This window comes from Podarcis gaigeae, assembly GCF_964106915.1.
Source record: "Podarcis gaigeae genome assembly, chromosome: 14".
In the NCBI taxonomy this organism is placed as follows: Eukaryota; Metazoa; Chordata; class Lepidosauria; order Squamata; family Lacertidae; genus Podarcis; species Podarcis gaigeae.
Window position 1 is genome coordinate 39,013,477 of NC_139690.1, and position 24,279 is coordinate 39,037,755.

Below are 24,279 nucleotides of genomic sequence, written 5' to 3' on the forward strand. Positions count from 1 at the left end.
GAACTCGGGTTTAAGCCGTATTTGTATTTCAAATATTGATATTGTGAATATCCCAAAGAGATGTATGACAAAAATTTTAAAACTGATACAATATTTAAAGCCAATAAAACAGCTCCCCTTGTGTGTTCCTCTGCTGCTCTGTGAAGAGCTTTCTTTTTAGACAGGCATCTGATTTTAAGCTATCTTACTTGCTGTCCCTGTGGGTTTTTTTTTTAATGTTATTGGTTAATCTTTCATTGTATGCTAAGGCTGCACTGCAAGATGCCTTGAACGTTTTATTGGAAAGGCAGGATGTAAGCAGCTGCCTGAACTGACCAGCAACAGCTCTCCAGGGTTCAGCAGCTGTGGCTCATGGGCAGGTGGTGGTGGTGGAGGAGGCAGTGACATGCTCCCATGGGCAGCAGTGGTGCACTCTTTGGGACAGGAAAATCAGCAGCAATGAGATCAGGGGAGCTCCACATTAGCAGCAGTGGCCGTCCAGTGCCTCTACGCCTCTGCCATCATGAGCTACCTCTGGGTTTCGGACAGAAATATTCTCCAAATCTACTTGGAGATACCATGGGTAGAACCTGGGAACTTCTGCATGTAAAGCTTATGGTCTATCACTGAGCTGCAGCCATTTCCACAGAAAGAGCTATTTCCAGCAGAAATTTAGGCTTGCAGTCCACTTAGAATCTCTTTCCTGAAAGATTCAGATTGTTCATATTGTCATCAATTCAGTTTTCTGAAAGATACAGGCAATCTGAAGAAATGGGGCCACCAAAGCAGAAATTATTTCATGCTGCATGTAAATTCCCATTAATAATGTAATGAAGCAAAGCACGTATCTCTTTAAGAGAGAGCAGTCTGGAAAAAAAAAATGAATCTTTGCTTTATCTGAGTATCTATTGTATCAGGAATATACAAAGCCTTTAATTAAGTGTGTCTTCTTGTGTTCCCTGATATAAATAGGTTTAAATAAGTTATGAATTTAATAATAAAGGAAAACTTTGTTATTATTATTAATCCCAATAACTATGAGTGGAAAGTAAAATGGCATCATTCCATAAACACTGACTGAAAGCTCACGTAAGAGCTATAACAGGTAAGCTGCTCTTATGCCGCTGCTTGTTCCAAGAGGTCATACGTATGATGTAGCAGGTGGAGGAATATTACTACATGTGCTTTCAGTTTTTCTCATGCAACAGTCTAGCAGCACATGTAAGACAGCTGCTCCTGCAAGCAGAACACCTTTGGGTCCAAACCAACATGTACAATTGTTTACCGGTAAGACTGCAATGATTCCTCCTCCTCATCTCCATGCATAAGGTTCTGAACTAACTGGAGAATGCTCACCATGTCTTGTCCACTAAGGGGAGAAAAAGAAAGCAAAAATGATGTACCAATGCATCACCATAGTTTTTTCGGTAATTTGTTGAGAGGCTTTTAATATTTTGTCTAGAAATGCACCGTGAACTCTGAAATAATAATGTAGATTATGATTTCTCTAGAAACACAATGTAAATACATTCCAGGGACTTGGAAAAAGAAATCATCAATGGTTATTTTCCTTTACCCCTGACTCACTGTTAAGAAAACCACAAGGAGCACAATCCACTGAAGCCATTTTATTTGTGCAATGCATTATTGGCAGGTTAGTTGAGCGAGTAAATTAAATGACTGATTTGAATGGTGTGGCAAAAGTACCAAAGTGCACAAATAAGAGACTGTGTTTTGCTGCGGCTGACAGGGGACTAGTCTCCTTGCTTATGCCACTCTGCCAATACAATCTACTGAATGAGAACACCCTGGTTAAGTGTATTCTTGGCAGCTTGTAGGCTAGATATATGTGGCTGCCTTACACATACCAATGGTCCGTTTGGTGAAATATTGTCTACCCTGACCTTCCAAGCAAGGTTTCTCCCCAAGCCCTAGTGCCTGAGATCTGGAAATGTCAGGAACGGAACCTGAGACCTTCTGTATGCATAGCATGGGAAGAAAAAGGATACAATATAAAATCATTATTCATGATCATGTTACTCACCTGCCTTGAAGTGGTCCAGGAATATCTTTCCTTGTATACTTTTTTTCGTTTTCTTCCTCTACTTTCCTAGTTTGAAAATACCACAGTGAGATGTTTAAATCCTGCCTTTGGTTAAGCCACACAAAATTTCCACCACAACTTGATTTCAAAGGAAAAGCCATTCATTTTTTCAGTAGTTCAGTAGTTTCTAAAGTGCTGAACCTGATCTGTTCTAATGGGCTGTTAAAGGTTAAACGCCGACTGAAAGAAATGACTAAAGCAGGTATTTAAAATGATCAAATATTGTTTAAAAGATTTGTCAGCAGACAATTTGCCATATAAAATGAACTTCAAAACAGGAAATACAACACTACCTATTGACAATTTGTAGATGTGATTATTATTATTTTTTAAAAAAGCTTAAGGTTTATGACCTACAGATCACTTGTATTTTCTTGAGTGCTTCCAATCTAGCTGCTACAACAGAAGCCAGTTTAATTATTCCTCACATCCTATGCAATACAATAATCATTTTCTCCTAACTATAAAACCTGGGGTTGGGGTTGGGGTGGGGAACCTGCAATATGAAACACCTGTTGTCTTTAGAACAGTTAAATGTAAACTTAAAGGGAAATTCTAGACTAGGCATATATGCAAAGCAACCTAACCCACCATAAATGCAATGGGATTTTTGTCTTGGCCAGCTGCCAGAGTTCTTTCATACTGCACCACGAAGACTGAACACCTGGACCAGAGATGAGCAAGTGAGGCTGTGTGAGTTCTCAGTGGTTCTCATGCAGGGCCAAACTATATAAGATAATAAAAACTTGGCATTTGCCTGCCTCTTTTATAAACAGTATGTAGCAGGTGTGGAGAGGGTGGATCAGAACTATGATGCACAGGGATGTAGACTTTTTTTATTTTAACCCTTTGTACCCATTCTGTGGTCCCAATGAAAATCACCCCATCCTATGAAGCTGCTTTCAGGTTGTGTGAAGTGTTAGGAATGCAATGTCTATCTTGCTGCTTCCTCTAATCACGGGACATGGTCAGGGGAGCACAACTGCTGTCCTTCAATGACAAATCTAATTGCTCATTACAAAATCAAAAGGGGATTTTGTTATTGCAACTACAACAATAGGCTTTGCTGGACTGAGCAGAAGACTTATCAGCAATGATGTCTTTCTAATACTCCTGAATGTTCTTCAATGCTGATATTAGTAGGTACCTTTGATTGTCTTCCAACATCTTCATCGCCTCGTTAAGATTCTTCCCCATTTCTGCTAAGGTAGGGTCAACCATCTGTTATCAAAATAATAATATTTATGTTAGCTTTTTAACACACCAATATGGCATAAATCAAGCCAATAGCATTAATTGCATTAATGTTCTGAGAAAGGGTTAATTTTCTCCACTTGTGTGTGAAGGAGGAGCACCTGAGCCCAAGGATTGTGATAGCAGGACCTCACCACAGGGAACCATGGAATTCTATTACATCTGAACAAAGCCAAAGTCATACAAGCCCACTTCTACTTCCAAGAATTACATGTCTTGGTGGCCACTCAGGCAGAGGCTCTTTGAGATGCCTGTCCTCCAAACGTCCGAAAAGCTCAGGCCTACAAATCCAACATCCCTTTTTTCATTCCAGGAAGTTTCTTCTGTCCAGAAATGAAAAACAAAGTTCTTTAGTGACTGGTTATCCTCGCTACAGGAAGTTGCCTTATAAAGAGTCAGAACATTGGTCCATCAAGCTTAGAATCATCTTCTGTTGACTGGGAGTGAGTTTCAGGCAAGTCTATTTTCCCAGCCCTGCAGTGAAATGCCACTGATTGAATCTAGGACCTTTGGCAAACATAGCATGTGCTCTACCCCTAAGCCATGACCTCTATTAGGCTGTGGATGTTCTGATAAATGAGTATCTACTCACATAAATGGTTTATTTGCAAGAGCAGTGCAGTACCAAAGAAGCTCACTCACAAAAGATGCAACAATGGCTTCCATGAGCAAGGTATGCTAGGGATTGGAAACCCTCGTTTATAGAACAAGGATGGGGAATCTGTGGTCCTCCGGATGTTGCTGGACTACAACTGAGTTATACAAGCTGCTGCTGCTGCAAGTTCCTTAAGCTCCTCTTCAATGTTTCCACCACTCATGTGAGCAAGCCATTTGTGAGAATGCCTATTCATACAGGGCCAATTCATAATGTACAAATTGGTTCCAAGTGTCGGAAGCATTTGTTATGTGGCCTGGTGCTCCGGAAAAGAAAATATCCAAAATATCCAAAATGAGAAAAATGTTCTACAATATGACAATTCACTGTAAGGGAAACAGGCCCAAAGTGAATATGATTGCACGCAGAAGTTAAAATGAAGCCATGGTAACACATCCGCCTAATTATTGTGTATACTTCAGATTAGCAGGTGGCGTGTGGTACCTGAGACACTTGAAGGTGAACCTGTAGCAACCTTTGCACATTTATGAAAGGGAGAGCTGAGTCAACAACTGTAATATACAAATCAGATAAGGCTTTCAGGAAGCCAAACATAAGCTTGAACAAATGGTGTGACTCCTCTTTCCTCATATGATTGGCACAGTGGCAAATTTCTTCATTAGTTCTAGGGTTTTAATCCAGTTTTTAAAATGACAGCAGAGAGATAGCATTTTACAGATGCTGTAATGCATTGCTTGGTTGCAGAAGCTCTAGGAAGTTTATTCCCAATGGTCTGTAGGCATCTATTATCAAGATACTCCAAGTGGAAGGCCGAACTCCCAAAGGATCCAAATTAATCTCTCCCTGCTTGCAAGTGCTCCTCTCACCAGATGATCAATCACTGATGTGAGAATGATTCCTTGTGGGTTCAGTTTCAAGGTAAAAACCAGAGAGTCTATTTATTTGGAGTTCCTAACTTTGTGGTGCTCCCATTTCCACTGAACACGCCTATGCAACATGCGGTTTAATGCCTTCCACTGAAATGAAAGAAGGAGTTGCTTTATCAAATGTTCAGCATCTGGAACAGATCATGGGACTGGGTTTTAGACAACTGCCCAAATGAAGAGCATAAGAACAATCTTCAGACCACAGTCCATCTAGTCCAGCAATCTTTTTATACTACAGCCAACCAGAAGCAAGAATGCTATAAAGTGTATATTTCCAGGTATTTATACACACATGCTAAGGTTGCAGTATCTAGAAGTAACCCACAATATACACAACGAGATTGACGTCAAAAGTAAAAATGTGGAAGATTGCACCATTGACCACACCTTTTTACACTGTCATCTTTGAAAACCTTTTGGTAGTACCACTGGCAAAACTTTACATCAACTTCTACCAGTTTTCCAACATGATAAAATATTCAAAGGCTATGTGCAATGCCTTAAAATACAACCTGCCCCAGAATCCTGAAGTCATCTCAATGATGAAAACAATAGCATGGCTTGATTACAAAAAAAATAAGTTTTACATTAAGAATATTACGAACAATAGCCTTTATGGAAAATGTAATTATACAAGCATGCATGTGCACACTCTGAAACAAACTGTTGCCATGTTGGCCTCGAAGAATGAAAAAGACAATGGGATTGAGAGCAGTGAGAAGTTTCAGGGGAGCAGTGCTTTCAGTGAAATGAGATAGAACTGGGGATATGCAAATATACAGGTGGAACTTACAAAGAAACAAGTGGCATGCACACCTGCTAGGGAGTAGGTCTGTTCCTTCCGGCCATTTTCTGGAAGCCACAGCTATCTGCCGTGTACCTGACATGTATGACATCACGTGTAAATGAGTAGGTGTGGTTTCAAAGAAACAAGTGGGAGCTTAAAGTGATCTCCCAATTAATTCCTTTTCTGGAGCAAGGTGTTCCCCCACCCACCCACCAGCTGATGAGCAGTAGGAATGTGCCTTGCTCAAGTAGGGTGAAGCAGTTTCCTTTCAATAGAAACAGAATGTTCCTCCCAGCGCTGTGATTTGAAACCCCAGTTTTCAGGACTTCAAAGTGCAATGGAGCCTTTCAAACAGCCTTCATGATGAAGTCTGAAGCAGCATCATGGGGACTATTTGAAAGCCCTTTGTACATATCTCCAGAGCACAGGAATGTTTACAAAGGGCTGTTTGAAAGCCCTGCATCGTGTTTAGAAGTCCAGACAATCAGGGTTTCAAAGTGGGGCATCACCTGATGTCACTATGACATCAGGTGACTGACAGGTAGACAACCATACCCACCTGCCAAATTTGGCCCGCTAGTGGTCAGGGAGATTAAGATCTGGGCATGGGCCAAAGAAGTTTCCCCACCCCTGTGCGGCCTCATGTAAGATCGCCATAGGGAGGCACTCTGCACCTGAAGACACTTCCAGTCTTTCCTCCATCTCTCACTTGCTCTCTGATCACTTTAACTCCATACATTTTAAAGCACATGACTTCCTCCAAAGAATCCTGAGGGTTGCCGTTTGCCCCACAGAGTACTACAATTCCCAGCACCCGTAACAACCTACAGCTCTCCAGATTCTTTGGGGGAAGCAATGTACTTTAAATGCATATTGTGGATGTGACCTGCAAACATACAAGTGCACATACCCCTAACCTATATCAGCCCTTTCTATAAATGTATGTGCCATTTTATCAAAGCTCTGATTAACTCTCAATGGAAATCTCCCAGCTACAGTACTTCCTAATCATTCATGAGCTCACATTAAAGAAACATCAACCACCTAACTTAGACAGTTAGCCAGTGATATACCTAACAACAAGAAGCAGCAGCAGCAGTAACAGCAGCCAGACAACCATAATAATTATTTACCTGGGGTGATTCGTAGGACCTTTCAACATAGTACATATTGTAGACGTACACCTTTACACATTAAAAATGTTCTCACTGCAAAATGTGAAGTAACACTGCAACACAACAGGTGTCTGAAAACACTTGTGCATGTTTGGTGGTAAACCTGGGTTGATTGCTGTATAATGGCTGTTAGTGAGAGACTGCAATGTGAAGATTTGCAAGTGTCCTGAGAGTCAGACTAGAATCAGGGCAACTCAGCCATGAAGCTCACTGAGTGACTGTGGACCAGACACTATCTCTCAGCCAATCCTACCTCACAAAGTTAATGTGAGAGAGCCATGAATGCTGTCCTGAGCTCTTTGGAGGAAGGATGAGATAAAAATACAAATAAATAGCATGTAAGTTAAGTCCAAAGATCAACTGCTTTGGAGGAAGAATGGGATAAAAATACAAATAAATAGCATATAAAGCTAAGAGTCCAATGATCAACCTGTTCTCACAGTCCCCTTTCCTCATTATTTCTCCTGAAGCTTCCTCTTCCATTCACTATCCCGTAAAAGACTTAATAGAGCCAAATGCTTTCCTTAAGAACAAATATGTGGAAGTAGAAGAAGAGGAGGAGTTTGGATTTGATATCCCACTTTATCACTACCCGAAGGAGTCTCAAACCGGCTAACATTTTCCTTTCCCTTCCTCCCCCACAACAAACACTCTGTGAGGTGAGTGGGACTGAGAGACTTCAAAGAAGTGTGACTAGCCCAAGCTCACGCAGCAGCTGCATGTGGAGGAGCGGAGACGCGAACCCAGTTCACCAGATTACAAGTCTACCGCTCTTAACCACTACACCACAATGCATCACCTCTTCTTTCATTTCACCCATCAAATCCACAGTGGATCTCCATTCTGTACTTTTAACGCCCTTTCTCCTATGCTGAGAATGCCAGCAAGATACCAATTAGCTGGTTTGCAATCTAGCCAGACAAGTTTTGTTTTCAACTCAAGTCTGCTTCACTTATCACAAAGTTCTATACAGAAAGCTCTTCAATGTAGGAATTAGAATGCAATATGCCTATAGGTAATTCCGCACAGGCATATTTTACAAAGTACAGTTGCAAGTAGTGGCTGTTTCTGTGTGTGTATGTTGCTTGTGTGTGTGCAGGACAAGAAACTGTATGCGTGTGACTGTCATACATTAGTTTTATACAAATTCCTCTAAGATTTTTATTTATTATTAAATGCTTTGATGCCATGGTTTGAGGCTCTTTTTGTTATTACAACATCCTGATATTTTTAAGATAAATTAGTATAATCCCCCTTCTTATATACACACATATACACACTAAAACAATTCCTTATTTGTTTAAAATGTATTTACAAATGTACTGCTATTTCATTATACTTGCTTCTACTTCCTTGTTACACAGAGTACTTTTTAAAAAGATTCATCCATCAGTTTTTTTCCAACAAAAACTATCATGATGTTGTGGGAATAACAGAAAGAAAGAACCCAGAAAGAGTCTCAACCTATGACATCAAAGCATTTTTTTTTCACGAGACAGCAAGTGCTGTGAAAACAGTAAGCAGCTTTGAACACACCAGTTTCCTTATAGGAGAAAATGTCCTAAAATGGATTAATTCACCTGGACCAATGGAGATTTGAACTTTATTATTATTAAAAGGAAGATACCTCAAAGGTCCCCCACCCTCCATCAGCCATATTGATTTGGGTGGTCAGGACAGAATGGCAAATTCAATTCAGTTTTTTAAAAACCAATTTCTCAAACATACACAAGGTCAAGATAGGTAAGTTTCAGACAATAATGCCTGCAGTATGTCACTCCCTATGGAGTAAAATTGTTATGTCTGTGTTCACACGTACATTATTGGTGGATGGGAGGACAAAGAAGTCACTCACATCTCAGCCAACCCATGTTTTATTGTCAACTCAACTGCTGTGGAATTTTGCATATATTGAAACGCAGGCTACAAATATCCTAAAGTTATAAAAAAGTGGGCAAGCAACACAACTATGGCGATGCTGTTGCTGAGTTAGTAGACTGGATGGCACAGTGACGGCTTCCTAGAGACTGCTCAGTGGGTTCCATGGCTATGCCTGCAAAAAGTGATGTCCCACCAATGCATTGCCACCTCCTCCATCAATTTCAGGGGATCCAGCTCTATGGTTTCCGGGGCTTCTGGGCAACAGACTTGTGGCATTACCCTACCTAACTCAGCTCTCCATGGTTGCGGTCCCTGCAATTCACCCATCAAGAATGTCGCCCCCCCCACTAGACATTCCAGAATTCAGCACTGAAATAGGATATGCTTAGAATTGCACCAGCTAAGAAAGGCATCAGCAGTGGCAGTAGAGGGCATGCTAACTTGCTACCCACCCCACCAAAGAACCTTGGCCTCTGCAAATGTGGATAAACAAGTTTGTTTGAAACTTGATTCCATAATGACAGTACACTTCCTGTTAATTAGAGCTGCTCCATATCCCCCCAAAATAAACATAGAAGTATGCTTTTATCCTCAGCATGATGGCTTTTACACGTATTTTTAGATCAACCCATTAGATGCACCCAGAATTATTTAAGCAGGTAACAGACCTAATGTTAATGGGGGAAATATCCCACTATATCAACTGGCAATTGAATTTTCATTTCTTAAGCTGAGTACTCCTGAAGTATCTCTAATCCTTCAGAATCCAGAGCTACAGTCACATTTCTGTTACTCTTTGGTCCAAACGGCTTTCAAACAGAGTCACTCCAAAAGCTGTTAAAACATAGGAGACTCTGAATGTAATTGTCTGAACGTTCACTACTTTAGGGCACGAAGAAGATGGATCTCTAGCTCACTTGCAATAGATAGGCAAGAGTGTCCAACTTGGAACAAATTATTAATAGCAAGTTCTTTATATAAATAAAAATATATTCTACCATGCTCAGCTTTGTGATAATTGTTTATTTCTCAGTCTTCACGGTTTTAACTTGTAAGGCAGGAGCATTTGGTGGTTGCTTAGAACCAGGTTTTTTCTTCACTCATGCTGGTCAATTTTAAGTTAGTATCTCTCATTAATCTGTAGTTCACTTTGAGTGTAGATTTGTAAGCAGCACGCAGTTCAACCCTGTGCACAGCTCATGGAGGACTATGAAGTCTTCCTCCAAAGATCTCAATGGTCGGACAGGCAGACAAAGGATGAAGGGCGCCTGAAGATGTTATCATTACAAATTAATGCAATACCATTGAACCTGGCCCAGAAACACAAGTGCAGCAGGTGCAAGCTTTTTATGTGTGTTTGTGCATATGTTAAAGAGAGCAAAATGTGTGATGAGCACCAAGGTCCCTCATGTGGCCTTGAAAATAAAAATCAGCAGCATCTTTTAAATCCTGCCTTAGAACACCACACTAGGTACAACACCTGGATTTTCTCTGCTTGAGTATGGTATGTAAGATTATCTATTCTATATATAGCTACACAAACATGAGAAATATTGCAGAAAAACAGTAAGGATGTCTGGTTGTACTAGTACAATTATTCCCTCCAGTTCCCTGGTGACATGTTGAACTGGTCTCTGCCACAATCCAACAGCTGCTCTTGTTTCCACAGGTTTATTGTGCTAGAAAGAAGCTGCCCCAGAAACATTTCTAAAGAATGACTCACAAAGCAAGGCGACAGAAACTTCTGAGTTCTAACAGGGGTACTTTTTAAAGCAGGGGTCAGGGAACCTCATCTGTTCCCAAATGTGGCCCTCCAATTATCTCTGTTCAGCCCTTGGGATTTTGCAGAGTCTGCAGTCCTCTCCAGGTCATGTCCCCTCTCCCCAGGGGACAGCCAACAGTGGCCCTGTTCCATGCCCTTCTTGAATGCTTTTGCCTCGCAATACAGTAATGTGTTTTGCCTGTGTTTCTTCCTTGCCTGGTTAGAGGATATGTGCTTGTGTGTAGAAACCTCTGACTTTTGAATGGCTGGAATGTAGCCTACCATACAAAAGTAGGAGCCAAATCCAGGGTTCCAGCCACAGTGTTCTCTGACCCTGCCCACCACCAGCATGTGGCCCTGGAACATTCACCTTGAGGGTTTATGGTCCTTGGGATGGAAGAGTTTTCCCTCCCCTGTTTTAAATTCCACTCCCCTGGTTTAAAGACATCCCCGTGAAGAAAGTATTTGTGAGAGCTGGTCCTTTTGAAATGCCACTCTGTCCTTATGTTCCAAGATTCATAGGGAGTAAGTTCTGCCTTGACCTAAAATGGTAGTACATATTTCTCTAACAGCAAGTGACAATGTGCATCTCAAAATACCAGTAGATTACACAAAGAACCCAAGTTTATAAACTTCTTTTGTTGCAATGGACAGATCCTATTAATTTTAATTTCTCAAATTTTGCATAGATTGTTACATGGCTCTTACTAATGAACACACTTGGCTGCCTCAGAGTTAAAAACAGTATTCCCCCCTCACCTACCCACATTTTAAAAAAACACACAACAACCAATAAAGAACGGGAGAAATAAGTATGAAACTAACTCCCCACTAAAAAAGGAGGCAAGTTAAACTTTATAGTTATAAATACATATTTTATAACTACATACATATAAGCAGGGAAAGGGCAATTTAAAGGGGAAGCAAAAAACTAAGCATCTTCTTGTCCTGCCCTTCTGCACCAAATCCCACGCAATATCCCCAGTGTTTGTCGCAAGCACCCCACAGCTTCTTAAAAAGGTTATCTATGTTAGCCTGTTGCTAGTTCTCAAGAACAGAAGAGCAGGAAAACCTGTTTGATGACTGTACTACTTCACACAACAGGTAGGGGCTCACATGATTAAGTGCCCTTAAACAAACACAAGTTAACGATCCCTGCACACAGAAAACAAGCATGTCATAAAGGTAAGACTAGAACAAAAAGCTACAGGTGTGTGTTTATGTTTTATAGAGACACATTCTCCCGTAAGGAGTATATTTGGCCTTGAAATAATGATGATATGGATGTTAAGCTGCCTAATATGGAATCAGACTGTCAATCCATTCTGACTGGGAGCAGCTCTACAAAGTTTAAAGAAGGGTCTCCCCCAGCCCTCCTACCGGAGATCTTTTTTACAGGAAATGCCACGAATTTAACCCACAACCTCATACACGCCAACCCATGGAGCTACTGCCATTCCTCACAAAACGTGACACTGTCTTATACCATGTCAGAACACTGGCCCACCTAACCATTCTCTCATCCACTCTGTTCTGACGAGCTGTGGCTTCCCAAGGACTGAGGGAAGAGCTTCCCTCCACTCCCAGCACCTGCTAGCCATGTTTATTATATTGGGAGAGGCCAAAGTTTCGGATTTTCCCATGGAGCCGTGGCACAACCCCATTGTAATGTGAACGTAGGAAGCTGCCTTATACTGAACCAGACCATTGGTTCATCGAGCTCAGTACCGTCTGCGCTGACTGGGAGCAGTTTTCCAAGGTTCAAGTTAGGATTGCTTCCCAGCCCTGTCTGAAGATGCTGGTGATTGAACCTGAGACCTTCTGAATGCAAAGTAGATGCTGTACCACTGAGCATTACATTTCTGCACATATGAAGAAGACTGATGTTGGGTCTGCCAAACTCAAGTATTAACTGCTTTGCTCTGACTGACATCAACTTTCAGCACCTGCTACCTGACATCCATTTAACTTGAGATGCAAGACATTGAACCTGTGACTTTACAGATCAACTCAATGAGCTGTGGCCAGGCAGCTTATGTGTATATGAAACAACTGATGCTGAGTCAGACAACTGAGTTCATTTTCCCCACTATTCTAACTGGCATAGATGTCTTAAACTTTAGAGGTCATTCTCAGATGTAACAATGACTTGCCTCAGTTATAAGGGAGCTTGATATATTCTATTTGATGGCTTACATCACTATTATTACATCAAGGCCTTTGGCAGTTCCTGTGAGAGAGAATATGTGGTAGACAGCCTGCATAAACAGTCTCTCGCTTTAAGCCAATATGTAAAATATTGACACATAAATAGAATTTAAGGTTTTTTCCTGCTTTTTTCTGTGAATGAGACTACTTCTTTTTTAAAAAAAATTCTGTGTGTTTCCAGCTGGATTGCAGGGCTTACCTGCGACATTTTGCTGCCTGAGGCAAAGGACAAGGTGCCACCTCATTCTACCATTGTACAAAAACTGGCAAGAATAACAGCTGAATCACACTTTGACAGTGGCAATAACAGCATCTTCCTCCACTGCACCTGAGGTCAGAAGCCTAATTTAGGAGGGTGCAGGGCAGATCACATGGCACATGCAGCTCTGTCCATTCCCCATCCTTCATCATCTGTTGTGCAAGGCTTTTGCCTCACACTGCCTAACGGTAGGGCCAGCCCTGCTCGATTGCAAGCTAGGTTGGATATATTATACATAGAAAAGATATGATTCTTGCCAGATAGATGGATAAATAAAATGCCTATCAAGCAATATTCAGCACTAAGAATGAGGGTTCCTCTTTCTCCTCTCCTTTTGGTTTTAAAAACCTCAAAAACAAAGCCTGAAATATATTAAATGCATATGCTAATGGTAGCACCACTTTCACAGTGCCATCCTAGACACATCTACTCAGAAGTCGGTGCAATTTACTTCAGTGGGACTAGCTCACTTCCATGAGTATAGGATTGGAGTCTCAAGGAGGTGGCCTTCTACCACTTGAGCTATGCCCCACTACTACCCTAAGAAGAAGAATCATTTTCAATGGTTAATATTATGATGATTATTAATGTTGCTATTATCTGCCTATTTAACAACAGTACATATACACATATGCATTTGTTACAAGGTTGTATCCAGACTTAGTCCTTCCGAAATTAATGCATGACTAACTCAGGATCCAGCCCAAGCTCATAAAAAATGTTGCTTTAAAAATAATACATTTGTATATAGTGTGTGTGTGTGTGTGTGTGTGTAGTCAACAAACTCATATAACATACACATGTATATATTCTGCACACACTATATGCTGTGTGTAATATGCTCTACACACATGTGCTTACAGATGTGCTTTTATATGTGTACGTATGTTTTTATATATACATATGTGTGTGTGCATAAACAGTATTACAAACACAAATATGTGTGCAGAAGTACATATGTATACATATATTACACACGTGTAACATGTATACATATATGCTTCTGCACACACACACACATATATAACACTATATGTATACACACACTCATAATGTGTGTGCATCTATCTATCTATCTATCTATCTATCTATCTATGTGTGCATGTGTGTGACTATATAAATATTACACAAATATGTACCGTATACAAATATAATATGTATATACATATATATGAGTGTATGTGTGTGTATATATGTTACAGGAATTCTCATATATATATATATATATGCATGTATATGTGTATATATGTCTCTCTGTGTGTATACACACATTATATGCGCGCGCACACATCTATAAACCTCTCTACTCGCATTTGCAAGGCTGCTGACTGTGGACCGTCGCCTGGAGCAGCGACCACCCCCTGTCACGATTTCCCCTCAGCCCCCACCCCTGGCACCGCGGACCCTTCCTCCTCCGCCCCGTCCCTGCCTCCCTGCCCGCCCTCCGCCTTCCCCGCCTGAGACACTTCTGAGGCAGAGCCGACCTTCTCCAAGGAGCTCTCCATGGCCGGAGGTTCTTCAGCGGCAGCTGCGGCGGCGGCTGGTTAAAGGCCCCCCGTCTCCTCCTCCTCCCTCCTCTCCTCAGAACACTTCCGCCTTCGCTTCGGCCTCAGCCGGCTCCACGTTGGCAGGGCTGACGGAGTGCCAGGCGGCGGCTGAGGGAAGAGAGGGCGGGGCACGTGACGGGGACCAGGACGAGGGGAGGGAAGTTACGCGCGCTCACCTAGGAGACGGGAGCCCCACAGGCTTCCGTACCGCCTCTGATTGACAGAGGGCGCAAGAGCCCCACAGGCGCGGGCCTCGTGGAGCACACCAAAAATGAAACCTGGGGGGGGGGGGGACGACACACCGGATAGTGGGAACGGGAACGGAAACTTAAAGGTCTCTTAAAACTGCTGTGATGAGAGACGGCTCGCCTATTAGAGCTGCGTTCGCGCCTCTAAAAGTTACCGTCTCCATCTCCTGACCCCGAGCTGCCGCCCCTTCTGTTTATAATGGAACATTCTCCAAGAAGGCGATGACGGAATCCGTGCCGGCTGAGCCTGCGCACTGGGCTGGTGACACGGCGAGATCGGCTGACGAAAAGCTTAGGTTGAGAGTTCGAGTCCCGCCTTCGGCCGCGAAGCGTTCGGCGTCGTCGCTTCGACGACGCAACTGCGTAGATTCATTAGGTTGTAGCTTTTTCATGGAGGACAAAGTCCTCTCATCTCTGTTTGTATTCAACCTGAGAGGACGTTGGGTTTTGTGCAGTAACCAGCTATAGCAGCTATAGTGATTTCCTGGTAGCAGTGGGACTTGCTTCTGAGTGAAAGCAGCAAGCAGGATTTGGAGCACCAAAGACCTCTCCCCTCCTTTGGTTTCCAGCAAATGATATTCAGAAGCATTGCAGTGGAGGCAGAGCACAACCATCATGGCTATTATCCTATGGATAGTAGCCAAAGCTAGGCCTATTTAAATCAATGAACATGCCTCACAGGTTGATTAATTTAAATGGGTCTATCCAGTGTTTTTTCAGGGGCCACTCAATGGTTCTTTAAAAAAAATGGTTGTATCCAATTTATACTCACAGTGGACACTGGTTTTTTCTCTAGAAAAATAGGTGCTGGTACTCAACACCATGGAGTTGCTACAGCAAGTGCCACACGTTTTAAATTCAAAAAATCAAAGAGGTGCCCGTACTGTGTACCTTTATATCAACGTTGCCCAATATCTCGTTTGTAACTCCTCATGGAGTATTTCATTTTGAAACACATGGAAGTAAAATAAAAAAGCCTTGAACCTGTGCTTTGTTTTGATCCTATGAACTTATTGCCCAGGATCCCTTTCAAATACACAGGGCTCCTACCACTAACCCAACTGAGGGCAAAAGACTTCCCCAAAGATGAGATACTTGTAGATAAAAAAGACTATTCAGAAAAAGCGATATACTCTCCCAAAGGATGCTAGGGTAACAGATACACCCCTTGACTTTGCCAGTGTCTCAAAACTGAGCTGTGCTGCCACACTGTGGTGAGAAAAAGTGATCCTATAGCTCTTATTAGTGATCTGGAGTCTTGTGGACACTCCTCTTAAAAGACCAAACCACATTTAGTTACTTACTACATTTATATGCCTTTCCTGCATGGAGCTCAAGGCAGTTTACATGATTATCTTCTTCCCCATCGGCATCCATCACAACAACCCTGTGAGGTAGGTTGGGCCGAGCGACTGTGACTGGCCCAAGGTCTACCAGTTAGTTTCATGGTGGAGCAGGGATTTGAACCCTGGTCTCCGGGGTCCACGTCCTCATTTCATGGTGCATATTTGGGCGCGCACCCCTCTGCAGGGTGCAGAGAGCTGGGTGGGTCGGTGTGCCATACTACGCCATATCTGTCAACCTTCCCTTTTTTGCGGGAAATTCCCTTATTCCAGCGCCGTTTCCCGCTGCTATCTATATTGTTAGATATCCCGTAGACTGTCCCCGGGACAGGAGAGGCTGCCGATCCCTTATTTTCGAGGCTGCTGATCCCTTATTTTCAAATCTGAAAGCTGACAGCTATGTCAGCTTGGCGAGTGAGGAACCTGGGTCCCCATTTTCACATAGCTATGAAGCAATCGGGATGATCTTGGGCCAGTAGCACCAGTATCTCGGCATAACCTACCCCGCAGGGTTGTTGTGTGGCGGGGAACCTGATCCCCTGGCCATAAAACGGGGGTGGCGGCGAGGAAGCGGCCGTGCGCGTCGACTGCGAAAGGGGAAAAGGAGGCAGGGACTGAGGCGTCTCCCTCCGGCGAAGGAGGAGGAGCAGGCGCTGCAAGGGCGAGGGAGCCGGCGATGCGAGCCGGCCGGCTTCCTTGAACCCCGAGCCGGGCGAGCGATGGCCCTGCTGGGCCGCCTGGTGCGGCGATCGCCCTGGCTGTGCAACGTGGCGCTCTACGGGAGCCTCTTCGCGGCGGGCGACGCGGCGCAGCAGCGGCTCCGGCGCCGGCCGGGCCAAAGCGCGGACTGGGCGCAGACGCGGCACGTGGCGCTGGTGGCGCTCTCCTTCCACGGCAACTTCAACTACGTGTGGCTGAGGGCGCTGGAGAGGTTGCTGCCCGGCCGGGCTCCCGGCGCCGTGCTGGCCAAAGTGCTGTGCGACCAGCTCATGGGCGCGCCCATCGCCGTGCTCGCCTTCTACACCGGTGAGTGAGGCCGCGAGAGCGGGGAGGACGGAGGGGGCCAGGTCCGGAAATGGCAGCTGTGCCTCTGAGCGCACGCAGAGTGCAGGGAGCCAGCCAGTCCTGGATTTACCTATAAGCTAAACAAGCTATAGCTTAGGGCCCCACTATCGTGCCCCCCCCCAATTTCACTATTAATATACTTCTTCTTAATTGTATTTCAGTTCAACAATTGTTTTGATAAAATACATATTTTGTTATGTGCAAATGGCTTTAGATACCCATTAGGTCCATAAATTACCATATAGCATATATTCAACACAAAAACCAGCGACAATTTGCCGTTGACAAAGGACAGCTGGACATATAAAGGGCTCCATTACCTTCAGTAGTTTAGGGCCTCATCAAACCTAAACTCAGCCCTGGTGGAGCACTCAAAAGCATCCTTGCCCGACCTGGTTACGCTGGTGTTGTATTGCTTTATTGCATTTCTAGCGCACCTTTTTCCTCCTCCAAGGAGCTCAAGGTGCCATACATGGTTCTCTCTGCTCCTCATTCAATCCCCACAACAATCCTGTGAGATAGGCAGGTAGGTTGGTTGGTTAGGCAGCCTGTGAGCTCCGAGAAGGCATTTGAACCCTGGTATTCTGGGGTCCTAGTCCACTACTCTATAACCACTACACTGGCTCTTCATGTGCACTGAGTTTGGACTATGACTCCTATCAGCTGCAGCCAGTACAGCCTTGCTGGTTGTAGCCAAGGAGACAGATAAGTTACCATTCTCAGTAGCATGGATGAATGGTCCAAGGCACTGGATTAAGGCTCCAGCAGCTGCCAGCCTGTGTAGACAAGATTGAGCTTGGTGGACCAAGGCTCAGTGGACCTAAGGCAGGTTCCTATGTTAGAGAGAAAGGCTGCTGCTCACTGGTACAGCATCTCCTTTGCCTTCAAACATCCCAGGTTCAGTCCCTGACATCTCGTTCTGAAATGTTGGACAGCTGCTGCAAGCCAGTGTAGAAAACACAGGGCTAGGTGGACCAAAGATCTGATTTGGGCAGATTATTGTGTTCCTATGTGAGGTTTTTTTTTTTTTAAAGAAATGGGTGGGGGACAGGAAGAAACTAATTCAAGAAATTAGGTTAGAATTGACAAGTTCAAGATGTGACTTTAACATGAAGCCATGCATTAAAAATAATAATAATAATAATTCAAGAGATCACAAGATACATATTTTATGGCAAGACAAACATGCTATTCAGGATGCATTCAGAAGGAAATGGTTAGTGAAGTAGAAGTGTGTGGCATAGTATAAAATGCTGTGTAAATGAATTTCTAGTAGATTTTACTTGTATTCTGACTTTCCTTAAACATTTTGCGACCAGGCATGAGTATACTCCAGGGGAAAGAGGATGTCTTTGCCGACTGCAGGGATAAATTTTGGAATACCTATAAGGTAAGTGAATGCTGCATTGAACATGGTCCCATTACCACACACACCTTACAAGTATGCCCACCTTTTTACTTATTTACTTACTTACAGCATCTATACCCCAGCCTTTAGCCAAAAAGGCGCTTGGAGTGACTTCCAAAAATTATTTATTGGGCTTTACCTGCCCTCAGACTCATCATCAAAAGACATGACACATGAAGAAAAAGGGGAATACTTTAGGGAGGATAAAAAAAAGAAACTCAACTTACAGTGGTGGTTCTGGCTGTCTGGCCCTCTTCCCATCCCTCAAATTATGCACACATTACATGCAGAATGCATCCTGCTTTAGTAGTGAGGGGCAAGGAGATAGGTAAGGTCCTTGGTCCCAGAGCTGACCACTGGAAATTTCCCCTCATCCTTTTGCCATTGGAGATTTCACCAAGTACTGTCCACTTGCATACAAGCCAGTTTTCACAGCTGCAAGGACTAGAAATGTGTTTTTAAGGACACAAACCGGTTGCTGTAAGACTGCAAAGACTTACTGGGGTCATAAGCATTAAATTTTGTGATGAAGAGGCCCAGCCAGTAGATATGTGGGCAGGGGTGTATGGAGAGAGTTAATGCAGAAGACCCAGAACATAAATGGGGGCAGAAAGATACGTTGAAAGTTATTCAATTTTTAAACATATAAACACATTTTAAAAAACAGGTAAACAAGAGCATCTTGATTGCTCGCTCTCCCTAGCAACTCAGGACATTGTAAGGGAGAAATGCATTTATGTATTAGTAAGCAATTTCATAGGATATTGCCTGTATGCTTTTCCTTGTATCTCCACAACTGCAACGGCTGGAGGCTTGCCTTTTTCTTTTTAATGAAAGCTGAGCATGCAAGGTGTGGCTGTACCTCCACACAGCCCTTGCTTTTGTGGCTATTGTTCATAACCAGTCTGCATTTCAGCTCGTACCTCAAGCGTGCATTTATGTAACGCTCAGAAACGGTATTATGAGAGCAAGGAAGAAAAGAGTTTTGCAGGTGGTATGAAATAAATATGGTTGTTCAGAGGCGTTCGTCCTCTGCGGTTGAAGGAAGCATTTGTTCCTCTATACCTTTGTTTGCCAATCTGGCAAATGTGCGAGTATATCAGGTATCATGTAATTCTTGTGGCCCACTATGCTGTGCTTATTGTGCTTAAAATTAAGCAGTGCTATCTCTCTGGGGTTCTTAAAGTGGCAGTTTGAGGAGGATTACCCACCTTCCCACTTGTGACAGGCCCCAACTGCGCTATACATTTAAATAAAGCAGGACCATACCACTTTAAACAGGGTTGACTTTCCCCAAAGGATCCTGGGAACTGTAGTTTGTTAAGGGTGCTGAGAGTTGTGAGGAGACCATGTTCCCTGTTGACAGCCGCCATCTGTGCTTTAACAATCCATCCCTCTTCCCAGGGAACTCTGGGAATTGTAGTTCTTTGAGGGGAATTAGGGGACCTCCTTTGGGTTGCACAATATGATACCCAATGTAATAGTGGCACTAGCAGAAGCTGATTTTAGCTGGAAATAGCCAGGCTACCATAACCAGCCACAAGAATCATGCTGGCTTCTTGGCCTTTTTTATGAGAGCCATTCTGCTAGCACAGCTAGTACACCACTAAGGGACTTTAACTTAGCACAGCATTGAATTCCACCCATCTATGTTGTTGTTATTTCATTTTATGATGTACAGCAAACAGAGAGAACAATGTTCACAACGGATGAAAATTAGAAGATGGAAAACAAAACTATAAAATAGGCACATGGAATGAATAGTTGCACATGAGTTAAAATAACAAAGTACAAATAAAGACTATCAACACTATCAGGTCATCAAGTTTAGTTCCAGATTTGCCGGGGTTGTGACGAGGGTTACCTTGAAAATGATGGTTCCGCTTTATATGTCATAAAGGAATGCCAAACCATGTAAAAGGTGTCTGGAGGTTGTAGTCTTGTTGAAATCTCAAATTATGCGTGACTTTCTCCAGTATATCTCAGAGTAAGCAGTACCAAGCATGCAGCATAAGATTTTTGGCTGTTTTCCATTGCAATTACTATTTGTGCTGCCAAGATAATCTATAATCATAGAATCTTAGAGCTGGAAGGGACCCAAGGGTCATCTAGTCCAACCCCCTGCATTGCAGGAATCTCGGCTAAAGCATCCATGACAGATGGCCATCCAACCTCTGCTTAAAAACCTCGAAGGAAGGAGAGTCTCGTGGGAGTTTCTTCCACTGATGATTCCAAGACCAGTTATTTTGACAGTGTGTTTACATTGGTAACTCTCATCTATTTTGATGGCTTTTTTTGTGGCACTTTCCCCTCTCAATTAACTACTTTAAATATATTTTGCTTTTGTTTCAGACTGGTCTGATGTACTGGCCTTTTGTGCAGGTGAGTTTAAATTTGCCTTCCACCTCCTTAGAAACTCACGACGAAGATAACAGCAGCAGCTACAACAATGTGCTCATCAACACAGCCAGAAGATTACCCCGATTCATTCTTCACCACATCCCCATATCTCTAGTTCCGGTGTCTGGGGTTGCTGAGCAGCCAGAAACGTCCTATCTGTGTCCCCTTTGAAAATTCAGCTGTCCCTGTTATTTCAGCAGCAGGAGATGCATTCCTTGGATGCTGGATCTGCTGTTCCTGTGGATCCTGCCGCCTGAGGTGGCTGCCTCTCCTAGCCTTATGGGTCGGCTGGCCCTGACTGTGGCAGCCATCCCTCGATAAGGTAACCCTTATGGGTTACCTCATGACCCGATTTCGGTTTTTTAAAATTAAGACTCACCCTGTCAGTAACCCTAGAAACATCTGCTATTATATCCAGCAGCAAGGATTTTTTTCCCACATGGGAAGGGAAAACCTGTTTTGAGGCAATTTGTAAACAAAACCGGAATTTTATTTAAACACAAGGCAGGCTGTAGCTTAGTGGTCACTCTGATAAGGCCCAATACTTTGTTTCAGTAAAAAACCTATTTGCAGATATAGTTAAAAACATACTTAAAGCTCATAATTTAAACCTCTCTCTAGAATAGTTATTGGTCTTGCACTACAAGTAAAACAATCCCAACCCTTTCTAGAATCTTTACATTGCCCTTAGAAAACAATCTGGGTTGCCCTGCCTAGCTAGCTGCCAATTTGACCATAACTGGGCTCTAAACTGATTCCTATCTCATCACTTTCCAAGCCCTATCCTACAGTTAAGCCCTATATCCACTCTGACAGTTAAGCCCTATCTGACAGTTTAACTGTCAAGTTACAGCTCTCCACTCCCTCCTGATTGAATGACACTCCAGCTCTGATTGGTTTCTTGGTCACCAGGAGGCTGGCCCAAGGCCCATCCATCAAAGAGACCAACATAAATAAATTCTCCTTGGCTTACCGCCATTCTATTTCCCTTTTCAAAGCTTTTAGAACACCAGATTGAAGTACCGTAGTTTTTAACTACAGTAAAATCCTAGAGCTCATTTTACAGCAAGTTGGACCTGCAACAAAGATGATAAGGTGAAGGCTCTGATATTTCTTTGGTGCGTTTAACTCGGTTTCTTTCTGTTTTTCTTTTTTCTTTCCCCCAAATAGCTTTCCAACTTCAGCCTGGTTCCGGTGCATTGGAGGACAGCGTACACTGGCCTGTGTGGTTTTATCTGGGCAACTTTCCTGTGCTTTTCCCAACAAAGCGGTGACGGAACTGCAAAATCAGTTTTCTTGTTGCTCCGAGGCAAGAAACCTGACACGGACGAGATGCCGCCAGGGAAATAAATATATTGCCGGTTCAAAGCATCCCTCACCTGTCAGGGAGGCAGCGAGCTGCGTTGGCAGATGCCAGCTGCATTTTTTTAGGGGGTACCTTATTGCTGTAGGAATGCACTCAGCTAACTTTTCGGGTTGTAGCCAATTATTGGGCATGGCTAACTTAGGCCCCTTAATTTTAATGCTTCTCCTCTGAGTGGGCTTTAATTGACTGCCACCTATCCATTCTGCTGAGGGACGCGGGTGGCGCTGTGGGTTAAACCACAGAGCCTAGGACTTGCTGATCAGAAAGTCGGCAGTTCGAATCCCTGCGACGGGGTGAGCTCCGGTTGCTCGGTCCCAGCTCCTGCCAACCTAGCAGTTCGAAAGCACATCAACGTGCAAGTAGATAAACAGGCACCACTCCGGTGGGAAGGTAAACAGCGTTTCCGTGCGCTGCTCTTGTTCTCCAGAAGTGGCTTAGTCATTCTGGCCACATGACCAGCTGTCTGCAGACATACGCCGGCTCCCTCGGCCTATAGAGCGAGATGAGCGCGCAACCCCATAGTCGGTCACGACTGGACCTAATTGTCAGGGGTCCCTTTACCTTTACCTATCCATTCTGCCAGTGCTATTTTTCTAGAAAAAGAGGTGCTGGAGCTCACCACGAACACCTCCCTTGTTCTCTTATAATGGCAATGGTGCTGGAACTGAGTTCCAGCGAGTTCCAGCTGGAAAAATGCCCTGCATTCTGCAAAGAAAACTTTACTTCTCTTTTATTTCAGTCGCGTACTTGAGGGTTCAGTGTGTGCCTGTAGAATTGGGAACATAAAAAATCTGAACTACCAATCTATGGTTTAGGGCAGGATAGAGGAAGCTCTGTCTGGCTCTTGGGACTTTTCCTGTACTGGAAAAGTACACCCCAGTCGCACTCTCTTCCCCCAAAATGATACCCTTCGCTGTCGCTCCTTGAGTGCTTTTGCTTTGCTGGGATGTGTTATTGAACTCTAATCATGCCTGTTGTTTGACTGGATGAAGGCTGTGTGTGTATAAGCCATGCTGTTGCACAAAGGTAAGACTTAACATTTGTTGCCGTACCCACATTTGGTTCTGGTCCTGCCCACCACCAGCATGTGGCCCCTAAAAGGCTATCCAGAAGGGAATACGGCCCCCGGGCTGAAGAAAGGTTCCCAACACCTGGTCTGGAGGGATACAGTCCATTGCATTGCCTGATTTGGGTCTTTTTGTGCTTCATGTGTAATAAATCCAGTCTGATGCACAGTTGCATCCTGCACTGTTATAATTCAGCCTGTAAGAATACTACTACTACTACTACTAGTAATAATAATAATAATAATAATAATAATAATAATAATTATTATTATTATTATTTATACCCCACCCATCTGACAGGGTTTCCCTAGCCACTCTGGGCAGCTTCCAACAATAGATTAAAAACACATTAAAACATCAGACATTAAAAACTTCCCTAAACAGGGCTGCCTTCAGGTGTCTTCTAAACGTCAGATAGTTGTTTATTTCTTTGACATCGGATGGGAGTAAGGGCCTATCCAAACTTGCCTTTTGCCCCACTCTTTTCAGCCAGAGGTCTGCACTTTAATGCTCTGTGTCTGAGTGTTTGTTTGTTTGTTTGTTTGTTTTTGCCGAAAGCTTTTCACATGAAAACTCACTCTTTGAAGCTGAATCGGAGCAAACATCAGCTTGGGTTTTTACTGCAGATTGAGATTTGCTCCGATTGAGCTTTAAAAAGCAGATTTTTGCGGAGAAAGCTCTGGAGCAAAAAACAGGGTGTTCAGATACACAGCTTTAAATGGCAGGCCATGCCTGGAAAGAACAGAGGTGTGGATAAGCCCCATATGTCACATGGCCATATGTTTTTGCCTTTGACTGCAGTCAGCTCCTGCCATCCTTGCCCATTGGCTATTCTGATGGGAGTTGGAATATGACAGTGTCTGGAAGGCAGCACGCTGACTTCT

At 43.4% G+C, this 24,279-nt stretch overlaps 2 protein-coding genes across 3 annotated transcripts in view; one reads left to right on the top strand and one right to left on the bottom strand.

Annotated features, from left to right (window-relative positions):
- PDXDC1 (pyridoxal dependent decarboxylase domain containing 1) overlaps positions 1 to 21,772 on the bottom strand; it is a 43,379-nt gene extending 21,607 nt beyond the window's left edge. Inside the window, exons 1-4 of one of the 2 annotated variants that reach the window (XM_083711494.1) lie at positions 21,554 to 21,772; positions 3,231 to 3,304; positions 2,024 to 2,089; positions 1,265 to 1,348 (exon numbers count right to left, since the gene is read on the bottom strand). In XM_083711494.1, the coding sequence (XP_083567620.1) occupies positions 1,265 to 1,348; positions 2,024 to 2,089; positions 3,231 to 3,304 (224 nt within the window). In that variant the 5' untranslated portion in view covers positions 21,554 to 21,772. Of the gene's footprint in view, positions 1 to 1,264; positions 1,349 to 2,023; positions 2,090 to 3,230; positions 3,305 to 14,435; positions 14,713 to 21,553 lie in introns of those variants that run through there. The other variant, XM_083711493.1, reaches the window with a different exon arrangement.
- Positions 16,476 to 22,392, top strand: MPV17L (MPV17 mitochondrial inner membrane protein like). Its single transcript, XM_083711872.1, has 4 exons — positions 16,476 to 17,115; positions 18,474 to 18,544; positions 20,915 to 20,944; positions 22,133 to 22,392. The coding sequence occupies exons 1-4, from the start codon at positions 16,809 to 16,811 to the stop codon at positions 22,310 to 22,312; spliced, it is 588 nt and encodes a 195-aa protein (XP_083567998.1). The 5' UTR covers positions 16,476 to 16,808; the 3' UTR covers positions 22,313 to 22,392.
- Positions 22,393 to 24,279: the final 1,887 nt, after the last annotated feature.